This window comes from Leucoraja erinacea, chromosome 4 (genome assembly GCF_028641065.1).
Source record: "Leucoraja erinacea ecotype New England chromosome 4, Leri_hhj_1, whole genome shotgun sequence".
Classification (NCBI taxonomy): domain Eukaryota; kingdom Metazoa; phylum Chordata; class Chondrichthyes; order Rajiformes; family Rajidae; genus Leucoraja; species Leucoraja erinaceus.
In genome coordinates this window covers 78,660,853-78,683,831 of record NC_073380.1, presented here as the reverse complement: position 1 = coordinate 78,683,831, position 22,979 = coordinate 78,660,853, and the positions used below count along the sequence as shown (strand labels likewise).

At 40.5% G+C, this 22,979-nt stretch overlaps 1 protein-coding gene across 1 annotated transcript in view; it reads left to right on the top strand.

Annotated features, from left to right (window-relative positions):
• The first annotated feature begins 9,086 nt into the window (after positions 1–9,086).
• Positions 9,087–22,979, top strand: part of LOC129696566 (exostosin-1-like) — a 114,868-nt gene continuing 100,975 nt past the window's right edge. The window contains exon 1 of the mRNA XM_055634598.1: positions 9,087–11,946. Coding sequence (XP_055490573.1) covers positions 10,985–11,946 — 962 coding nt within the window. The 5' untranslated portion in view covers positions 9,087–10,984. The remainder of the gene's footprint in view (positions 11,947–22,979) is intronic.

Below are 22,979 nucleotides of genomic sequence, written 5' to 3'. Positions count from 1 at the left end.
ACCTCAGGGGATGGCCACCAGCCAGATCCCTCAACCTGGAACCATCTATGCTCAAAACACTCATGTTGATGGCACTTGTAGCTGCACAGAGGGTCCAGTCACTACACCTATTGCGACTGGACACCATGCTCACAGCTCCAGACCAGATCTCTGTCGTTATCCAGGGAATGATCAAACAGAGCTGATCAGGAACACCTAATCCAGTCGTGGAATTCCGGACTTACCCGCCAGAAACACGGTTATGTGCCATGACCCTATTATCCTACATAGACACAACCAAAATATTCGAAGGAGATGAAAAGTCCTGTGGGTCAGTCATAAAAAACCTTATGGTCGGGTGACGAGCCATTTCGAGATGGCTCAAGCAGGTGCTAAAAGCTGCTGGGATAAAAACTAACATGTATAAATTTCATTCCACCAGGGCAGCATCCACGTCGACGGCTAAAAGAATGGACGTGCCTATAAACCAAACAGCAGGATGGTTGGAGGAAAGACCGTTCAGAAATTTTATAATAAGCCGTTGGCAAAACCTGTTTTATTTGCAGGAAAGATTTTACAGACTGCAAATATTTAATTTAAGCCCAGGGGAGCAATTTAATTTCTTTGTTGTTATTGTTAAAAAATACCATTGTGTTTTTCTACAAACAGATTCATTGGTTGGTTACGATAACACACTTCCTCCCTCAAAGACTTCGGCAGTGATGTAGTAATAACTGTTACATGGTTTGAAATCACAGAGCTTTGAAATCTTCACGGAATCACTCACGTGACTCCGAAGTAAAATAGTAAGATTAAACGAGAACTTTCCAGTTTGAAGTTTGATCTGTATTTTATGAGGAGTTACGATGAGGGATTACGTGCCCTCCGCTCCCACCCTCAATAATATGGGTCAAATTCATAAACTGATGTCTCCTTATCTTTACTATGTTTACTTCAATAACTGTGTCTATCTGTGATTCCACACCGCTGCTTTGAAGTATGCCGCGCATGCGTGCTGAGCGGGTTCTTCACGTAACCCCTCATCGTAACTCCTCATAAAATACAGATCCAACTTCAAACTGGTAAGTTCTCGCTTAATCTTACTATTTTATTAGCGCCAAGGGACTCGACCATCGGCAATTTGACACTCTTTTGTCTGAAAGTAATATTGGACACGGCCTCCTCTACCACACTGAAGTCCACTGGTTGAGCAGAGGCCTGGTGCTCAAATGTTTTTTTCAATTACGTGCGGAAATTGGACTATTGATGAACGAGAAAGGGAAGCCAGTGGGAGAGTTGGATGACCCAGACTGGCTTCATGATCTTGCATTTTTGGTGGATATAAGAGAGCACTTAAATGTGCGAATGTTAACATGCAAGGCCGCAACAAACTTTTACGGAATATTACAACAGCATTCCTGCCTTTCAAATTAAATTAGGCCTGTGGGAGATGCAACTATCCCGGAGCAACCCAGCTCCTTTCCCCTCTTTGCAGTCTGTGTGTGTTGCTCATGGGAATAATGACAACATGGACAGGTACAAGGACAAAATATCACAGTTGAAAAGTGAGTTTCAGAATCGTTTCCAAGTCTTCACTCAGCTCAAGAAGGAATTCTCACTATTTTGCTCGCCGTTTCCCGTCAACACAGCATCAGATGTGCCAGAGGACCTCCAAATGAAACTAATTGAAGTTCAGTGTAACTCACCTTTGAAATATAAATTTGAGACTGTGGGTCTGGACTCATTCTATCAATACCTGGGACCGATGTACTTCAAGATGACAGACTTTGCCTCAATGATCCTTTGCATGTTTGGGACAACATATCTCTCCAAGCAAGCATTCCCAATAATGAACATTAACAAATCCAAACTGCGCTGGCAGCTGACACACAGACATCTAAATGACATTATGAAAATCACAACTGCCCAGAAACAGGTCCCTGATGTTGACAGGCTGATTAAAGCCAAGAGATGGCAGGTGTCTGGAAGCAGCAAGTGAAAAATGAATCACACTGTTCGATGCACTGCGACATGTAAGCAAAATGCATTATGAAATATTGAGTTTCATAATAATACTGTGATTCATTCATCTTCTGACTATTCTATTATTGTAAATGTGATCACTTCAATAAAAATTAGAGGCTAACTGTTTTCATTGTCTGAGTTTGATTGCTGGGGGGTGGGTGATTGCAACCTTCACGTGGTCCGCCCTGTTTCGACTAATGGAATCAACCTGGAGTGCACAATCAAATAAGATCAAATAGAACAAGTTGTCCTACAACTTTACGCTGTGCATGCCATATGCAAGAAGAAGATTGCTGGAAGCAGGCTAATAAAAATGAGGTGCAGTTGTGTAGCCTACATTTACAATTTGTTTCATTAGGTCTACATTTGTGTCTGCTAATGCTCGATTTCAAATGGTTTATTAATGGAAAGGGTGTGGCTCCTGAAACAATCTTTGCCTAAATAGCATCGATTTTTTTCTCTCTCTCATCACAATTTTTTTGTAGCCTATGACTGTAAGTTAATACCAATCATAAAAGTAATGCTTGCTAGGCAATCTTCTTCATAAGAAACAAAATTCGTAAAGTGAAACACTCTGTAGTTATAGCAGAGACTGAGACACATGAGAGCAGGTTGAAAAAACGAAGGCAACGAAAGCTGTGGGAGCGCGCACAACTGATTCGGCCTGCATGAAGTTACATTTTGCCCATTCCGGCCTGTGACCAAAAATGAGTTTGTTACCCCTGATCTAGGTGGAATCTCATGAGACATCATCATGATGTTCATTTTTATACATCTTGGGGTTTGTATAGTACGTTGGCACCATTGTCTTCATATCATTGGAGAAGTCAATCTAAAAAGTGTCTAAGGGTTGTAGGTTTTTTGATTATGAACAGGTAACTAAAAGATCTAGAATTAAAATCCAGAGATATGACCAATTTCTGTGGGACAGTGACTTTGAAGAAGTTGTTTCGCAATTCTCCTGACCAATGGAGTCAAGAGTTATGGCAAGGTCTAAAATGGTACTTTTTGATGAGTGGCCTTCATTGCAAAATATAAATTATTTTGCTATAGATCCATCCATCCAATCATCACTGACACTTTCAATGAAACATACAATAGGATAGGCCTTACATCAAAATCTGCAAATAAAGATCCTCTTCTAACCTGCCTCAGTTGCATCATAGTGCCCTTAATGCACCAGCAAAGCCCTGGATCAACTGAGGAAAATGTTCTTTGAAGACCAAGATTACAGAGCTAGCACAATTATTATGAGCCATGTGCAGCAGTGATCCCTGCCCTTCTCCATGATTTTGAGACCTGCAGCAGGCATCACAAGGCATTAGAAAACTGCAGCCAACATGTCTCAAATAAATCTCCCAGGTTCAATGGAAGGACATTGAAACCAATACCTGTGTCTTTTCCAAGACTATTCCATGTATTGGGCCTTAATTACATTCAATTGGCTATGTTGGGCTGACTATATCATTCACATGTCCAATGTCAGGCTCTTGAATCAGACACATTATTCATGCTCTGTCATGGGAAGAGATTACCAGGTGGAAACAATTCAAGAATGCGCTCCAAGCCTCTTTGATAAACACAACATCTCAGTCCACTATCCAGAATCTCCAGTTCACAAACACTGCAGGGGTGAATGATATTCAGTATTCAAGTTCAAGTTCAAGTGAGTTTATTGTCATGTGTCCCTGATAGGACAATGGAATTCTTGCTTTACTTCATAGTAGGCATTGACTACAAAACAGATCAGTGTGTCCATATACCATTATATAAATATATACACACATGAATAAATAAACTGATGAAGTGCAAATAACAGATAATGGGTTATTGATGTTCAGAGTTTTGTCCGAGCCAGGTTTAATAGCCTGATGGCTGAGGGGAAGTAGCTATTCCTGAACCTGGTCGTTGCAGTCTTCAGGCTCCTGTACCTTCTACCTGAAGTTAGCAGGGAGATGAGTGTGTGGCCAGGATGGTGTGAGTCTTAGATGATACTGCCAGCCTTTTTGAGGCAGCGACTGCGATAAATCCCCTTGATGGAAGGAAGGTCAGAGCCGATGATGGACTGGGCAGTGTTTACTACTTTTTGTAGACTTTTCCTCTCCAGGGCGCTCAAGTTGCCGAACCAAGCCACGATGCAACCGGTCAGCATGCTCTCTACCGTGCACCTGTAGAGGTTAGAGAGAGTCCTCCTTGACAAACCGACTCTTCTCAGGAAGTAGAGGCGCTGATGTGCTTTCTTGATAATTACATCAGTGTTCTTGGACCAGGAAAGATCTTCAGAGATGTGCACGCCCAGGAATTTGAAGCTCTTGACCCTTTCAACCATCGACCCATTGATATAAACGGGACTGTGGGTCCCCATCCTACTCCTTCCAAAGTCCACAATCAGTAACATTCATGATTAAATTAAATGGAATGTCCGAGAAACAAACATATTGGAGACTTAACCCGCAAATCTTGAACGAAAGATCATGCCAGGAATATATTATTAAACAAATTCAAATATTTTTTGAGGTAAATGACAACCCTGACACACCTGCTTCTCTTATGTGGGAGACGTTCAAAGCGTATGTTCGAGGTACATTAATCTCTGCCCAAGCATTTTATAATAAAGAAAACAGGATTAAACAAAAAGCACTGGAAAGTGAAATTAAGCAACTAGATACAGAAAACGCGAGAACGCCATCTACGTTAAAACATAATAAAATTGCTGTACTGAAATATAAATTAAATAAAATGTACTCAGAACAAGTAATAAAACTTTATCAAAAAACCAAACAATTACAGTTTGAATTTGGAGACAAACCACAAAAATTATTAGCACGCCAGCTGCGAAAAATGGAAGGGGAAAAAATAATTCATAAAATTAGAACAGAGACAGGAGAATTATTAAAAATGCCCAAGGATATAAATGATAGATTTCTACAATACTATCATAACCTTTATTCAACTAAAACTGTAGCACAATCAGAAGGAATAGCAGATTTTTTAATAAAATGTAATTTTAAAGGTTTAGATTCAAAGGATAGAGAATTATTAGAAAGGGAAATTACGATAAAGGATATTGAGGAGTCTATTGGCTCTCTTAAAAATGGTAAGGCAGTAGGGCCAGATGGTCTAGGTTCAGAATTTTACAAGAAATTTCATGATTTGCTGTGCCCACGCTTGCAAAGACTATATGATTATATCTACACCCAACAGAAACTCCCAGATACCTTAAATGAATCTATAATAACGCTTATTCCTAAAGCTGATAAAGATCCGGAAGATCCGGGATCATACAGAGCAATTGCACTTCTGAATACAGACCAGAAAATACTAACTAAAATACTAGCACGTAGATTAAGTACAGTGATGAATAAATTAATACACCCTGACCAAACAGGCTTTATTCAGAAACGGTATTCATATTATAACCTAAGAAGATTATTTAATATTATATATACCAAGAGAATTATTAATGAAGATTTAGCAATAATCTCACTTGACGCTGAAAAAGCATTTGATCAGGTCGAATGGCCTTATTTATTTTCGGTGATGGAAAAGATGCAGCTAGGGGAGAAATTTTGCACATGGATAAAACTGCTATACACAAATCCTACGGCCAGAATACTTACCAACCAAAGACTGTCATCTAAATTCAGTCTATCTAGAGGGTGTAGACAAGGATGCCCGTTATCTCCATTACTATTTGCACTTGCAATTGAGCCACTTGCAGAAAGAATTAGGGGGCATCCGGAAATATATGGGTATAACAGTAAAGACACAGTGAATAAAATTTCTCTATATGCAGATGACGTATTAATTTACATCAAAAAACCAGAAATTAGTATCCCAAACCTATTAAAACTAATAAACCAATTCGGTGCACTTTCAGGATACAGAATAAATTGGAATAAAAGTGAAATTATGCCAATAAGGGAACATAATAAACAGATAATACAACAATTCCCATTTAAAGTAGTAAATGAAAAATTTAAATATCTAGGTATCTATGTAACTAAGATATATACATCATTATTTAAAGCAAATTTCCCCCCATTATTGAATAAATTACATAAGAATATCCAATACTGGAAAACATTACCTATTTCAATGGTTGGTAAAATTAATGCCATAAAAATGATTTTTTTACCGCAAATATTATACCTTTTTCAGACGATTCCGATATACCTGGCAAAAAACTTCTTTAAAAAATTGGACTCTATTGTTAATGATTTTATCTGGGATTATAAGAATCATAGGATAAGCAAAAGACACCTGTGTAAATCAAAAAATAATGGAGGCTTGGTTTTACCTAACTTTTTGTTTTATTACTGGGCAGTTAATATTAAAAATATGAACTTCTGGTTGGGAGAAATAGACCAGCAACCAGACTGGTTAAAACTGGAAAGGGAAGATTGTATGCCTTATGATATTGGTTCGATATTATTTGCTACGTCTAAAATTAAACAAGAAAATTTATAAGGAAAACCCTATAATATTTAGTGCTATAAAAATTTGGAAACAATTAAAAAAGACATTAAAATTAGATAACTTATCTCTTTTTCTTCCAATTGTGAATAACTCATTGTTTAAGCCTTCATGTTTAGACGGGGGTTTTACACAATGGAAGAATAATGGAATTAAAAATATAGGACACCTTTACAAAGAATGCTCTTTTTTTGACATTTCAGGAGTTGCAACAGATTTATGGACTTCGAGGAAATGATTATTTCAGATATCTTCAACTCAGAGATTATGTTAAATCGAATTCTAAAAATTTTCGAAATAGAAACCCAGAGATTCTTGATGAATGTTGGAATAAGCATCCTAATACAGAAAAATTAATATCTTATATATATAATATCTTATTAGATAGTGACATTCCTTTGACGGACTTACACAGACAAGCATGGGAAAAAGAATTAAACCAGGTAATAACGAAAGACACTTGGGAAGAAAGTCTACAACACATACATCAATGTTCACAAAACGCGAGACATTCTCTAATACAATTTAAAGTAATACATAGGTTACACTACGCCAAAACAAAATTACATAAAATTTTTCAACATATCTCACCTATATGTGATAAATGTCAACATTTAGAAGCTACGTTATCGCACATGTTTACAAACTGTACAAAAATTAAAAAATTTTGGGTAAATATTTTTAGTATAATATCCAAAGTAATCAACACACAACTGGAACCCAACTCAAAATTAATAATATTCGGAATATTAGAATCAAATCAAACACTTAGAATAACACAAAGAAACTTTATCGATTACAGTTTAATAACAGGAAAAAAATTAATCCTAAAATTTTGGAAAGGCCCTACGGCCCCCACAATCAAAATGTGGATTATAGAAATGACGGAGACCTTAAACATGGAAAGAATCAGATTTTCCCTGTTGGATAAACAGGAATTATTCGTTGGAACATGGTCTCCTTTTATTGATTATTTAAAGGGTCAGAATAGTTCAGCACAGGAACCTGACTAGCACCCGGACTAAAGATTGGATGAAATGCTATACTTTGAAATGTACGAACATATCTCGAATGATGTTTTTAAACTTTAACAAATTTTTCCATTCTTCTTCAACTACCTCTTTCACTCCTTTTCCTTTTTTTATTTTTTATTTTAGTTTTCTTTTTCCTTCTTCCCTCTCTCTATTTCATCTATCCCTTTAGCCCTATCTAGTTATAAAAAAAATGAAGAAAAATGCAAAAAGTATTGGAGACAATGTAATAATAACTGACAATATTATCAATTTAAAAATGATGTAATAATGATGTAATAGATGTAATAGATCATGTACCTATCTCCAATAATAAAAAATTAAATACAAACAAAGTCCACAATCAGTTCCTTGGTTTTGCTGGTGTTGAGGGCCAGGCTATTGTGCTGCACCATATGGACAGTTGCTCGATCTCTCTTCTATACTCTGACTCATCCCCACCAATGATACATCCCACAACAGTGGTGTCATCAGCGAACATGATGATGGAGTTTGCACTAAGATTGGCTACGCAGTCATGAGTATAGAGTGAGTACAGCAGGGGGCTGAGCACGCAGCCTTGAGGTGCTCCCGTGCTTATTGTTATCGAGTCTGACACATTTTCACCAATACGAACAGACTGTGGTCTGTGAATGAGGAGGTCGAGGATTCAATTGCAGAAGGATGTGCAGAGACCCAGTTCTGTGAGTTTGGCAACCAGCTTGGAGGGGATGATAGTATTAAATGCCGAGCTGTAATCAATGAATATCAGCCTGACATATGAGTTTTTGTTGTCCAAGTGGTCCAGAACAGAGCGGAGGGCCAGCGAGATCGCATCCACTGTTGGTCTGGTGTGGCTGTAAGCAGTGGGTCCAGGTTTTTGTCGAGGCAGGAGTTGATTTGCGCCATGATCAACCTCTCAAAGCAGTTCATCACCACAGGCGTTAGTGCCACAGGTTGATAGTCATTGAGGCACGTCACCTAATAATGCCCCTGTCCCACTTAGAAAACCTGAACGGAAACCTCTGTAGACTTTGTGCCCCACCCAAGGTTTCTGTGCGGTTCCCGGAGGTTCTCAGAGGTTTTTTGACAGTCTCCCTACCTGCTTCCACTACCTGCAACCTCCGGCAACCACCTGCAACCTCCGGGAACCGCACAGAAACCTTGGGTGGGGCGCAAAGTCTCCAGAGGTTTCCCTTCAGGTTTCCTAAGTGGGACAGGGGTATTACTCTTCTTGGGCACTGGTATAATTGATGCCCTTTTGAAGCAGGTGGGAACCTCAGACCTCAGAAGTGAGAGGTTTGTATTGAGGAATTCATGTATCTGGGACATTCAGAGACACAGCGTAAGCAGCAGAAAGAGCGATTACTTCACAAACCACTCATCTGCCCAATCGGCTGACCACCACCTGCCCCATTTATGAACACCACAGTTCATTGCACTGAATCCCTCAGAATACAAAAACATATTTGATCCTGAAAGATGAATAAAGATTTATTTGAGATTCAAGTATCTTATATTGAACAACCTTGATTAATGTTGAAAATGTATTTCTGGTAATTTAGCCATAAGCTCATTAAATTACTGCAATCATTCATTTTAAAGTTTTATAACAGGTTGTGTCTTGTTTCAGCACAGAATTCACATGCATCACTGAGGGAAAAATAATAACATTAAAATTCCAAGCACTTGGCCTGAATGGACGTAACAAGTTTTTATTGATATTTTATTGATATTGGGACGGGAAACCACACAGCATGAAGGTGTGGAGACGTTCTCCTCCGTTCAATCGATGCCAAAGTGTTCCACACCAGTATGCCCCATGCAGACTTTGGAGATTAGGATTTATAACATCACTCCCTCAGAGACAAATCGATAAGGGGGACACGTTACCGTCCAGGAAAAGGACGTCTCACTCCTTTCAGCTAATGTTAAAATTAAATCGAAAGGAAGCGTATCACTGCAGTAAAATAATTTAATCAATGAAACTCTATTAAAGCAGGAATGAAACTAAACACCAACCACGAATGATCTGGCATCTGCAGTTCTTTGTGTCTACAATAACAGTGAACATCTTACTGGATCTCCTCCATTGTCAGAGTGAAGTTAAACGCAAATTGGAGGAATAGCATTTCACGTTTCGCTTGGGCAGCATACAGCCCAGTGATATGAAAATTGATATCTCTAACTTCAGGTAGCCCCCGGCATTCCCTCTCTCTCTATCCCTCCCCCACCCAAGTCGCACTACCAGATTCTCATTTTCACCCAACAAACAGCTGACAATGGCCTGTTTCCTTTATATCGTTACTTTTTTGCATATCTTTCATTCATTGTTCTTAATCTCTCCACATAACCGTCTACATCTCTCGTTTCCCCTATTCCCTTATTCTTATCCAGGCTGAAGAAATGTCTCGACCCGAAACGTCACCGGTTCCTCTCCAGAGATGCTGCCTGTCCCGCTGAGTTACTCCAGCTTTTTGTGTCTATCTTCGGTTTGAAGCAGCATCTGCTGTTCATTCTTACACTTTACTTTAAATAGATTGCATCAGAAACTGCAAACCTATGCATGTTTTACGATAGGGTTTTTGGCATAAAGTATTAACAAAGAGGTAACGTGGTTTGGGTTTGCAGCGCTGGTGAGACCTGTGTGAGTCAGGCATGGGCGTCACGATTTCCTCTCCTCTCCTCTCCCCTCCCCGCAACAGTGCAGTGCAAGCGCTCGCCATGAATGGGCTTTCCCAGGGCTGCGCCGATTGGAGCGGGCGGCCGAGGAAGTGACGCGGCGATGAGTGTAGCGGGGGATTGAGGTCGTATATGCTAAGATATATGTGGGTGTTAGGGCGAGGATGGGAGCGGCGGTGAGGCTCTGCTGCAGTTCACACGCAGCTTTCTGCGCTCTCGAAGGGAAGCAACCTTCGCGTTAACCCGGGGAAGACGACGACGAGGCTGAGGAGAAGAAGGGGGAGCGTTTCCATTTGCATTATTTCCTCTGCTCTCTGTTTCCCACCCGGTGCATCTGCAGCTCACGCCGGGACTGCGCGAGGACCAGAGAGAGGGGCGCGAGCGCCGGGACCGCGAGGCGCGGGCACTGGGGGAGGGAGGCGCGAGCAGAGATCGCCGGGCGACGGACGGTTGGCGGCCGAGCGCGAGCGCGAGCGGCTTCCATGGGCTGCGAGAAGGTGGCGGCCCCTCGCCGCTGAGAGCGCCGCCACCGCCACCGCCACCACCCACCCCATCCCATCCCTCTCTCCCTCTCTCAATGCCGCACAGGAGGAGATAGCGGCGGCGAAGAACAACGGTTGTTTTAAAAATCGCCCACATGCTCTGGAATAAGAGGATCTGGGGAAAGCAGAGAGTGTTGAAGTTTTCTCAATCAGTGTGCGGCTGTGTGTCGGGGGGAAGATGGCGGACTGGAGGTGATCGCAGAGGGCCGGGCTCGCAGTTATCCTCTTCTCCCGGTGCTGCTGGGCGACGAGCCTTCTGCCGTCGGACACATGCAGGCCAAAAAGCGTTACCTTCTGCTTGCAGCCGGCGCCTGTGTGCTGTTACTCGGCTACCTGGCTGGGAGGCGTTTCGGGCAGCTGCCCCCGAGTAGGACGCAGAGCCGGCGTGGGGCGACGGAGCCGGACTCGCTGGCGGTCCGCGGCGGCTGGCGGGAGAGGGCCGACCCGCTGCAGACCTTCTGGGTGGGCGGCGAGCAGCAGGAGAACAGGGAATACGCGCAGCGCGGCTCACCCCCCCAGCAGAAGAGGGAGATCAGCAGAAGCGTGTACAAGGGCAAAAAATGCCGCATGCTCTCCTGCTTCGACTTCTCCCAGTGCCACAGGAACGGTTTCAAGGTCTACATCTACCCGCAACAGAAAGGAGAAAAGATGTCCGAAAGTTATCAGAACATATTGGCAGCCATCGAGAGCTCCAAGTTTTACACTTCGGACCCGAGGCAGGCTTGTCTATTCGTTCTCAGTTTAGACACCTTAGACCGGGATCAGCTTTCGCCTCAGTACGTGCACAACCTGAAAAGCAAAGTTCAGAGTCTGCACTTGTGGAACAATGGCAGGAACCATTTGATTTTTAATCTTTATTCCGGAACCTGGCCCGATTACACCGAGGACTTGGGCTTTGACATCGGCCAGGCAATGTTAGCCAAAGCCAGCATCAGCACTGACAATTTCAGGAGTAATTTTGATGTTTCTATACCGCTGTTTTCGAAAGATCACCCAAGGACTGGAGGAGAGAAGGGTTACATGCTTTTCAAGAATATCCCTCCCCTGACAAAGTACCTGCTAGTATTTAAAGGGAAAAGGTATTTGACTGGGATAGGCTCTGACACCAGGAATGCCTTGCACCATGTCCATAATGCTGAAGACATTATCCTCTTAACCACTTGTAAACATGGAAAAGACTGGCAGAAACATAAGGACGCCCGTTGTGACCAGGACAACGATGAGTATGAAAGGTAAATGTTGGCTTTGGACAATTACCATTTTGCCCGTGAGGGAGGTAAGTGGGAACTGAAACGGAGTAATGTGGAACAGTGACGAATCATTCAAAATGCGCTCTTTGGATATAGGAATACTTTATTGTCGCATGTGACTAGGCACAGTGAGATTCTTTGCATGAATATACAATGTGTACCAATATGCATCACATTTATTTGGTTAGAGTGCTGTTGTAATGTGATACTTCGGCAGTGAAAAGTACGAATCTAAACAGTAGATTTTAAATTGATAAAACACTTTTTTCCTCAGCTGGGCAGTAAATTTAATTAACGTAACGTGACTTGTGTACAGCTTGTAGCAGAGCATGTTGCTTTGACACATTGTACATCAATTGCCCAGTTCATTCCATGTGTGAATGGAGCAGTCAATAGAAGTATGTCTTGTCCTTTATTGAACGTTTTCATGGTATAAAACCTGAGATATGACAATATACTTTCATTTGAACAGCATTATGTCAAATGGGACTCCAGACACTCAATGTATTTTAGAATTCCAATTTATACCTTGTTTCATTTCTGCTTCGATCCAATTACTCCATCACAGACATTTTTACCTTCCACTTGGCGAATTAAAACCATTTTTCTATTTGAGTTGTTGTTTGTCAGTTAAATATTAAATTAAACAATATTGCTACTTTTATAAATTACAATTGGGCAGGCTTTAATATTTCATTTCAAAGCTTTTAATTAAAAAACTTAGAGCTTTGTGATGTGTTGAGTGTAAGCTCACGATTTTCCTGGCAGGTGAAAAACCTGTTTTTTTGGGGGGTTTTTTGTGACTTCAGTTGCTTCATATTTACTATGGTTGGAGCCCTTCTGTTGATTATAATGCGAGACTAGTATTGTGAATACCATGATTTGCATTCTAGGTGGCATTGCAGATGGTGAGCTTTATTCTCAGCATTTCTTTGACCATTTGTGGTTCTCAACTAATTGCTCAAAGTTGTTTTATTGGCTTGTCCGTCCAACATTTAAAATAGTTTTGTTATACCAGGTGCATCAATTGGATTACCTTTTGATATAAAAAGTTCCTAAATGATTTCTATAATTAGTAAGGGATGGGAGAAATGCGTGATGTAACTTGGTATAGGTGTAGTTTTAGTTAAATCTTGTGCAAAGTCTTGTTGCCATGGAAATGTTAACTCCTCCCACCCTAACCTCGAGCAATATGGCTTTCAATACTATAGTACTCTTTCAAATTAATAGCAGTTGATGAAGAATGGCAAGGATTGAAAGGTTAGACATTTGGGTACTTGCACAATCAATGGTTAATGGGATGGGTCTACATCCCTTTTGACCTATATATCCTTGTTTTAATTTGACATTTGAAGATGTTTGACTCCCATTACACAATCAGTGTGCAGCAATATATACACAGTCTGCTGAATTGCAAAATTTTAAAAAGGGTTTTGCCGACTCAGTTAAAATTTTGAATAGATGTCCATATGCTGACAAGTGAACAGCAGTGCATGCTGTCTCTTTATGTGATCCCTTTATAGGCTTCTGGGCCCATTAACAGATTAGATTCTGCTACAAATATCTCAGTGTGGCACTTTTTTAAATTAACCTGAGTGGTTAATGAATGTGCGTTGTAACAAAGCTGTAGTAGTTTGACATCTAATTGATCCAAACAGATTTATATGTAATTATTGGCTCTCCAGTAACCCCACTACCTAAGCCCTACTATTCTCAGCAGCTGACTAAATGTTTTGCGTATTTAAATATTGACAGAGCATTATGTAGTGTGGTGTTCTGAACCTGATATGCTTATTATATCTATTATTATCTTGTATATTAAACTTCCCTGTTGTGATTTTAAAAAAAAATGTTTTGGTCTTGGGAGCAGGCTCTATAAATAAGTCGGAATCACTGTACTTTGTCTTGGCTCCCTTTGAGTCAATCTTAACCTTGCAGACCATGTCCAAATTGCCAAGGCTGTCTTCCTTGCAAGACGACTTATTGTGAAAATAGATATGCAATCCTACATTGCATGAAATAACATCAGCTACAGCAGGGCTCTCGCTTAACTTTTTTTCCCTGTTGCCAGCCGGGCAACCTAGGCAGCTTTTTAGGTTGCCAAATGACAGTTTAGGTGGTCATTTAAGATGGCTTGCATGACACATGCAATAATGTGCTCGGACGAAGTGCATAGTTACCAGTCAGAATTATGGTCAATGAAGCATTCACGTATTATTTTTGCTTCAAATAAAGTCGCATACTAAACATATTCACTAATCAAGACATGATATATACCACAATGACATGCAGCAAAATGACAATACAGTATCTCGCCTCCTTTTACATGTTGCAATGAATGCAATTTCTATTATTTTTTTCCACTTACAAACAAAATTCTGGTTGGATTATTCAGCGTATGATCAACCTCAGTGAGACCAAGTGCAGGTTTGGCACAGCACCTACACTCAGTTCGCAATAACCAACCTGATCTCCCGGTGGCTCAACACTTCAACTCCCCCTCCCATTCCGAATCAGACCTTTCTGTCCTGGGCCTCCTCCAGGGCCAGAGTGAGGCCCACCGCAAATTGGAGGAACAGCACCTCATATTTAGCTTGGGTAGTTTACACCCCAGCGGTATGAACATTGGCTTCTACAATTTCAGGTAGTCCTTGCTTTCTCCTCCGCTTCCCAGCTGTCCCTCAGCCCACTGTCTCCGCCTCTTCCTTTCTCGACCCAAAACGTTGCCTATTTCCTCTGCTCCATAGATGCTGCCTCACCCGCTGAGTTTCTCCAGCATTTTTGTCTCCCCCTCTACACAAGTTCTGTTATTCCACTTTCCTCACCCACTCCCTACACATTAGGGGCAATTTTACAGACAAGTTAACCTACAAAGCCAATGCATCTTTGGGATGTGGGAGGAAACCTTCATGCTTGCAGGGAGAATGTGCAAATTTAACGCAGCCAGTGCCCGAGGACAGGATCGAACACAGATCCCTGGCATGTGAGGCAGCAAGTCCACCAGATGTGCCACTATTTTATTTTCCAATACACAAAAAATATACGTTGATAACTTTGGTTACTAAAAAAAAAGGAAACTATTCATTTTCAGTCTTAAATCTCTAAGTGATGCTATGTCCCCCTTTACAGCTACTGTATGTTTTAATTCAGTTCAAGACTATGGGACCGTGCATTGGCCATAAAGTTGCTGCCTAAAATTGCCAGAGACCCGAAATTGATCCTGAATATGGGTGCTGTCTGAGTTGGCTCCTTTTGTATTTGATCGCATGCTCTGGGTGCTCTTGTTCCCTTCCACATTCCAAAGGTGTGCAGGAACCTTTTTCAGACCAAACCCAAAACGTAATATTTTCCTTTTGTCCAGAGATTCTGTCTGACCTGTTGAGTTACTCCAGCTTTTTGTGCCTATCTTCAGTTTAAACCAGCATCTGCAGTTCTTTCCTACACACACAATGCTATACGATAGAACTTTATTAATCCCAGGAGCGAATTGTGTTATGTGTGTGTGTATAGTTATATATTCATATATAAATATACACTGTTTTTTTTTCTCGTTTATAACATTGTTTACAGAGTACTATGTTTACATATTCTGTTGTGCTGCTGCAAGTAAGGGATTTAATTGGGATATGAGAGAATAAAACACTCTTGACTCTTGACTTGCGTCGCTAATGTGTGGAATAGAACTAGTGTACGGGTGATCGGTAGTCGGCGTGGACTCGGTAGGCTGAAGGGCCTGTTTCCATGCTGTACGTTTAAATTAAACTAAAAGACTCAAACCAGAGGAAATCTAAAGAAGGGTCTCTACCCGAAACGTCACCCCAATTTCTTCTATCCAGAGATGCTGGCTGCTCCATAGAGTTCCACCGCACAATTAAAGCATGGAATAGTCTTCAACCTACTATAGGTACCCAACCAGAAGCAATTACATTTAAGGTAGCTTTTTTTCTCCCAAGAACCCTTTTTTGTTTAAGTCCAAGTCAAGAGAGTTTTATTGTCATGTGTCCCAGATAGGACAATGAAATTGTTGCTTGCTGCAGCACAACAGAATATGTAAACATAATACAGAACAGGAGATAAAACACACAATAAATAAACAGATAAAATGCAATAGGCTGTTATTTTTCAGAGTTTGGTGGTGGTGTTTAAATTCTGTTTAGATTCCATTTCGAATATTTTTGGAGGACCAGGAAACCCAGAAGCAAGAGTTACTCCAGGGAGTTACTCCAACTCCAGCGCGTGATTCTACGTTGGTTTTCAGCGGTAGCGGCGAGTGGACAGCAATGGCAGCCAGATCTCCCACCATGCAAAGGGAGGGAGAAAGTGACAGACGCCGACCAGTTGAAGTGGCAGTGCGCATGTGCAGGGCGGCACATGCGCACAACCACGGCCGATGATGTGCTGGCCACAGATCCTCGCTATAGGATCTTTGGTGCTGGCCGTGGTTGTGCGCATGTGTAAGGCGGCCGGCCGTGCAGGCGGACGAGGAGCGGGCGGAGACCCGAAAAACTGACAGCGGGCGGAGACATGGACATGGATAGCGGGCGGAGATGGAGAGTGAAAGAGAGAAAGATAGAGTGGGCCCGCTTAGACTTAAGCAATAGGTGTCCCGGGTGCTTACCAAGCCGGGCAGAATGGCATGGCTGTGGGTTGCCATTGGCAACCGGGCAACCGGTAATTTCGAGCCCTGTGTAATAGGGAAATCAATATGTAGGCATAACATGATAGAACAAGCATTTGTTTTGTCTTCATCAGTGCTAAATGTTCTTAAGTTAACAAAATTACCTAACTTAAATTTAAGAAACCTTGTGCAGCCAACAGATGTATTAATTTAAAATAGCAATTAGTTATTCTTGTGTATCTTGGCATTGATTGCATATGACCAAGAAAACTACAACATCTTTATGCTGTAGTCAATATAGTAAAGTTTGATCAGAATGGGCTTAAAGTACTAAACTGACATCACATTGTGAGGACGGTTGTATTGAGTTAACCCCCAAAGGTGAAAAATTCACTTTTCATTTCTCTAATATGACATTTTACTTGCATCATTTGTAATTGTTAAGGATGACCACGACAATGACAAAATCCATATTTTTGCCATTACTTCATTTGAAGTTGGTCGAGCTAGTGTTGTTAGATGTTATAGTGGTGGTAATTATGTTTCCAGCAGCACATCTCCTGGCAGGCACTCATGCATTTATTTGCATGTAGATTACTGTGTAATTTGCACTTCAATTTCTCTATTTGCTTAGAAGAATAGCTGAGGCCTACATGTTAGCATAGTTCTAAATTTGTTCCACAGCACAGACCAGCGCCAAGAAATGAGGGTACACAAAATTGCTGGAGAAACTCAGCGGGTGCAGCAGCATCTATGGAGCGAAGGAAATAGGCGATGTTTTGGGCCGAAACCTTTCTTCCAAGAAATAAGGGGGCTGATGTCAGTCATATCTGATTGTCATCAATGGCCCTGGTTTGGGTTTTAATTACTGATTTGTTGCTTCAATGGTTAATGGATAAGCAGCATATCTTTGAGAATGTTAAAGAAGACAATATTGACCTAAGTGATTGTTTTTTTTTAAACAATGTTTTTCCATATTGCTGCTGTCACTTTGTTCACAGTTGAGCTCTTTTGTCTGTGCAGGTAACGGGTGCCTGTCACCTGTGCATTTCCTACCACGGCAGGGAGGAGAAGTGTGTAGGAAGAAACTTCAGTTATAATATAACCATATAACAATTACAGCACGGAAACAGGCCATCTCGGCCCTACAAGTCCGTGCCGAACAATTGCTGGTTTAAATTGAAGATAGACACAAAAAATTGGAGTAACTCAGCGAGTCGGATAGCATCTCTGGAGAAAAGGAATACACGACGTTTCGGGTCGAGACCATTCTTCAGACTCGGTCTGAGTTACTCCAGTTTTTTGTCTATTTTCAGGAGAAATTAGAAGTTTTGTACTAGGATTAAAATTATTCAAATCAATTTTTTTGTGTCTGGCATTTTCAGGTCTGAAGATTGAGGTCAGGCCCCACTGCAGTGAGATAAATTCATAAGATGTTTAATACTGATTTGGTATTTGGGGGCATTTCTGAGGTTAAAGATGTAATCTTTCACAAAAAACAATAAACTCTGCTTGTTTCCTTTATCATGTTAACATTTTGCATATCTTTCATTCATTGTTCTTTATCTGTCTACATCATTGTCTATATCTCTCGCTTCCCTTTCCCCTGACTTGTCTGAAGAAGGGTCTTGACCCAAAACATCACCCAGTCCTTCTCTCCAGATATGCTGCCTGTCCCGCTGAGTTACTCCAGCATTTTGTGTCTCTTCAGTTTAAACCAGCATCTGCTGTTCCTTCCTACACAAATTCAAGGATCAAGTCTCTTCTGCCACATGGCCAATGAGGAACTGTAAAATTATTCTTGTTTCATCATTGTTAGAAGTAGATAACTTGCCAATTTTATATATATTTTTTTATATAGCTAGCCTTGTGCATAATTAATTATCTCCTTTGTAGAATTACTGTATATCAACTGCACTCTGGTGTGGAACATATTTAGAACAAGTTGAGTCAGTGAAGGCACTGCATGCTGCAGGACCTTTGCTTATTTAATGTGCAGGTATCAACAATTTTGGAATCTGCTAGATGTTACATTTTGGAGATAAGAAACAGAAATTCCGATATGAATTAATTGGTGTATGCCATGTATCGTTCATTACTAATGAGGGGAGGTGGGAGGAGAGAGGGGATACAACAATGATTGAATCTGATTGTGATGATATGGACAGAGTTTGAGATATGAATTTCATTGAGTCCTGATAGTTTGGATTTCAATTCCAACTATTTGGAGGCTTTTTTCTTTTGATGGGTATTCTTGCAACTAAATAAATCTGAGATATTATTACAAACATCATGGATACCACATCCTTGTGAGAGTTAAATTTTACTTACTTATCAAAATTAATAATTGTTTCTAGCAAACCTTTTTATCCATCAAATGCATTGCCAATAGTACCGCTTTGATGTGTTTGTAGCTCACCCAATTTTGTTTATAAATGCCATGATCTGTGTTGTGAAGCCAGTCATTTTAATTCATTCTTTGATTTAAGAGACACTAGTCTGATAGACAACTTTATATCTAATGCAAATTTTTCTTTGAGAATTGAATGGACGGTGATTTTTTTGACTGCAGACGATAGTGATTTCAGTTTTTACATATGGTTTATAGATTTTATGCGAGGGAAATGTGGAAAGAACACTCAATCGCTATGCAAGGTGTTATGTTGTGTTTTTAGTGATACTAATGATGAGCTATTAAACTCTGAGATGCCTATAATCGAGTGTCTGAAGATCTGATGTGATGCTACATATAAACCACTTCAAAACTTGTTTTGACTAAAACATTTGCTTCCTCAAATAAAACTAGTTATTTGGCCAAATTATATCAAAGTGGCATGGTGGAAGTTCACGATTACAGTATTCAGTAGTGATCAAAATGTTTTATTGGGAAATTTATTTTCAAACATTGTAAAATTGTGCAACTTTGGCAAATTATTTGTGAGCAAAGCAAGTAGTTGTCAACTGTCCATCATTAACTATATTGTTTTCTTTGTAAAATGTTAAAATCTTTTAAGGAAAGTTTAAGGAAAATTTATTTGTGCACTTTCCATCTTTCTTTGTTAATCCCAATAGCATTTAATTTGTGGAATGTTTCTGGGAAAAATGTTCATGTAACTGCCTATTCTAACAGCTGACCACCCATCTAGCTGGTAAACTAGATACAGTTATTGCAAGTTATTTTGGATAATGGAAAGCAGGAAAATGCTCAAGAAGTCTAATTGATAAAGCTACCGACCTGGCCCGTTATCTTAAAACCCTGATTGTAGAACATGTATTTTGATTGTGCAAATTATTTCCTGACATCTGTAAACCACCAAAATGTTTACAGAAATTGAGTTGCTCTAATCCTGAAAACCTATTCTGAATTGGAACATTATCTCTGCCAGGTAGATTTGCAAAAGTTAAATAGTTTGTATAAACAGTAAGAATATTCACTGTATCCAAGGCTTATCTTGCATTAAATCTGCTTTCTTGCACACACTGATCGCATCAGCACAGTATATAAAGTGTAGGGTTAGTATTGAGGTGCTTTATGTCGCAGTAACAATAATGATAGATTTTCATGGTCCCCTTAAGGGCCTGTCGGATGCGACTGCCGGCACCCGTTATAGTCGCAGCTGAAAATCTTCGAAATGTTGATAATCCAGCAGCGACCAGAAAATGGTGCGACTTTTTGGGCGACTACTCACGACCATACACATGTCACACCATCTTGATTGTGAAAAAAATAATTGCGTCTAAATCTTAGAACTTAACCAATAGCATTGTGGGAACACTTTCACCAGAAGGACTGCAGTAATTCATTTGAAAATACTGTCTTGAGGACATTTGGGGAAGAGCAGTTAATGGGTTGTACTGTTAATGTACTTATGGCTACAGAAGTGTGGGAGAAACCACTATAAATACTCCTAAGTTAGTAACATTTTGGATCTCCCAAGCTTCAGTCTACAAAAATAATGAACTTGCCAACTTTATATGAACATCAAGGTTATTATTGGACCTAGTATGCACTTGGTTTGTTGGATCATAGTATTGCAATTCTTGTAATTAATTTGGTGACATACAGAAAATATTCAGAGACTCGGGACAGTCATTTGCATTTTGTAGGTTCATCAATGCTGGAAATTTGTCACAGTGTGCACCATGATCACTTTAATCATCTGATCATTTCAAGTCATCTTGTGGAATTCATATCGGTGCCCGTGCCAATATGCAAGTTCATCTTGCAGATGGGGAAAGCCACCTACAGCAGGATCCTACCACGAGTAGCATCTTCCCATCTCCACCCCTTTCCGCCTTCCGCAGAGACTGTTCCCTCTGTAACTCCCTGGTTAACTCATCTCTTCCCACCCAAACCACCCCCATCCCAGTTATCTTCCTCTGCAACTGCAGGAGATGTAACATCTGTCCCTATCCCACCTCCCTCGATTGGAGGCAGAGGTTCACTTCCACCTCCAACCTCATCTACTGTATCCGTTGTTGAAGCTGTGGACTGTTTTACATCGGCGAGATCAAACGTAGACTGGGGTGATCATTTCACTGAACACCTTCGCTCAGTGTGCCTGGACCTACCTGATCTCCTGGTTGCCAAACACTTTAATTCCCCTTCCCACACACTGACTTTTCTGTACTAGGTCTCCTCCGTTGTCAGAGTGAGGCTAATCGCAAATTGAAGGAACAGCATCTCATATTTCACTTGGGTAGCTTATAACCCAGTGGGAATATTGATTCATCTTGGTTCTTGGTCCTCCAAAATATTTTCCAAATGGAATTTAAACTGGAGGTGGTGGAGGGAGGACTTAAGCCAGAAAGGGTTATTGGGAAGAAAGAGCTACTTTAAATTTAGTTGCATCTGGCTGGGTAACTATAGTAGGGTGGAGATTATTCCATGCTTTAATTGTGCGGGGGCAGAACGAATTGCTGTACACATCTGTCTTTGTAGCTGGGATCACAAATTGGATTGAATGCCCTCGTCTGCTCCTAATCGGTTTGGGTTTGGTGTAGATCTTGTGATCTATGTCTCACTTCAAGTAACCCTTGCACTCCCTCTCTTTATCCCTCCCCCACCCAAGTCGCACCAGGTTCCTGTTATCACACATGGTCTTTATCATCGTTATTTTTTTGTGCATTTTTCATTCATTTGATCTATGTCTCTACATCACTGACTGTATCTCTCATTTCCCTTTCCCCTGACTAGTCTGAAGAAGGGTTTCAACTCGAAACGTCACCCGTTCCTTCTCTCCAGAGATGCTGCCGGTTCTGCTGAGTTACTCCAGCATTTTGTGTCTATTTGCAAGTTTATATTGTTTGCCACATTGTTTACAACATGTTAACTTAGGATTTGTGCTCAAGGGCATCCAGGTCCCTCCTTCAGAGGGATATGGACCAAATGCAGTCAGGTGTGACTAGTGTTGCATGTTGCTCGGCATGGGGTGATTGGGCCGAAGGGCCTGTTTCTATGCTGTACGGCTCCATGACTCTTTTGCATATTTTCCATCTGTCAGGTACTCGTCTGTCTATATTCCCTGTTGTTGGGAGAATGCAGAGGGACTTCCAACTTGTACTGCTATCAGTTGTGTACCATGATAGTAGTTGTTTGGGCCCTCGCACTGACCCTGATGATTTCCTACTATTTGGACCACCTTATCTATAAAATAATAATTGTTTGCATCTTTCTGTTAACTTATCCTTAATCCAAGAAAAATCTTCTTGCCTTCCTCAATGCACATCCCATTTCTGTAGTTGTTTGATGCCTCTTGTATGACATCTTATTGTAAGTCTTCTAAAGTGAAAACAGATCTTTCCCATCATCAACTATTTTAATTCAAATTGCAATAAAATCTGAAATTTGTCAAACATACCCATCATGAGTCCTTGCTGACTCCGTTCAATCCTTCGAGACAGACAGATAATTTAATTTCTGTAAATTCTTCATTTTCCAATATAATTTCTCCAAATGTAGTGTCTAAAGAACCTACATTAACTTCTAATATTTTCCTTCTGTCTTTATCGTGTTTCTTTATATTTCTGACTATTACTCTTGTATTTTGCTTTTCTTACCTCATTGATTTCTTATTCTGCCTTTTCTAAATTGTTAACTTTTTCTATCCATAGCATACTGCTACGTCGGCGCCTCGCAGCAGCGGCCTCTGCAGTCCCTCTGTCTTTTTTTATTTTTGTCCTGTTGAGTGTAGTTTATATATTTTTAGCTGTGTATATGTGTGGGGGGGGGGGTGGTATTGTATATGATTATAAATCCTTTCATCTGGCTTAATAACTAAAAGATAGAAACTTTTGCCACTCCTGTGTGGAGCAAATCACTTTTTTGCCTTAAATGCAAACAGGAATGGCATCCAAGTCGGCAATCTATTATGGTTTCTGATTACATTATTTTATG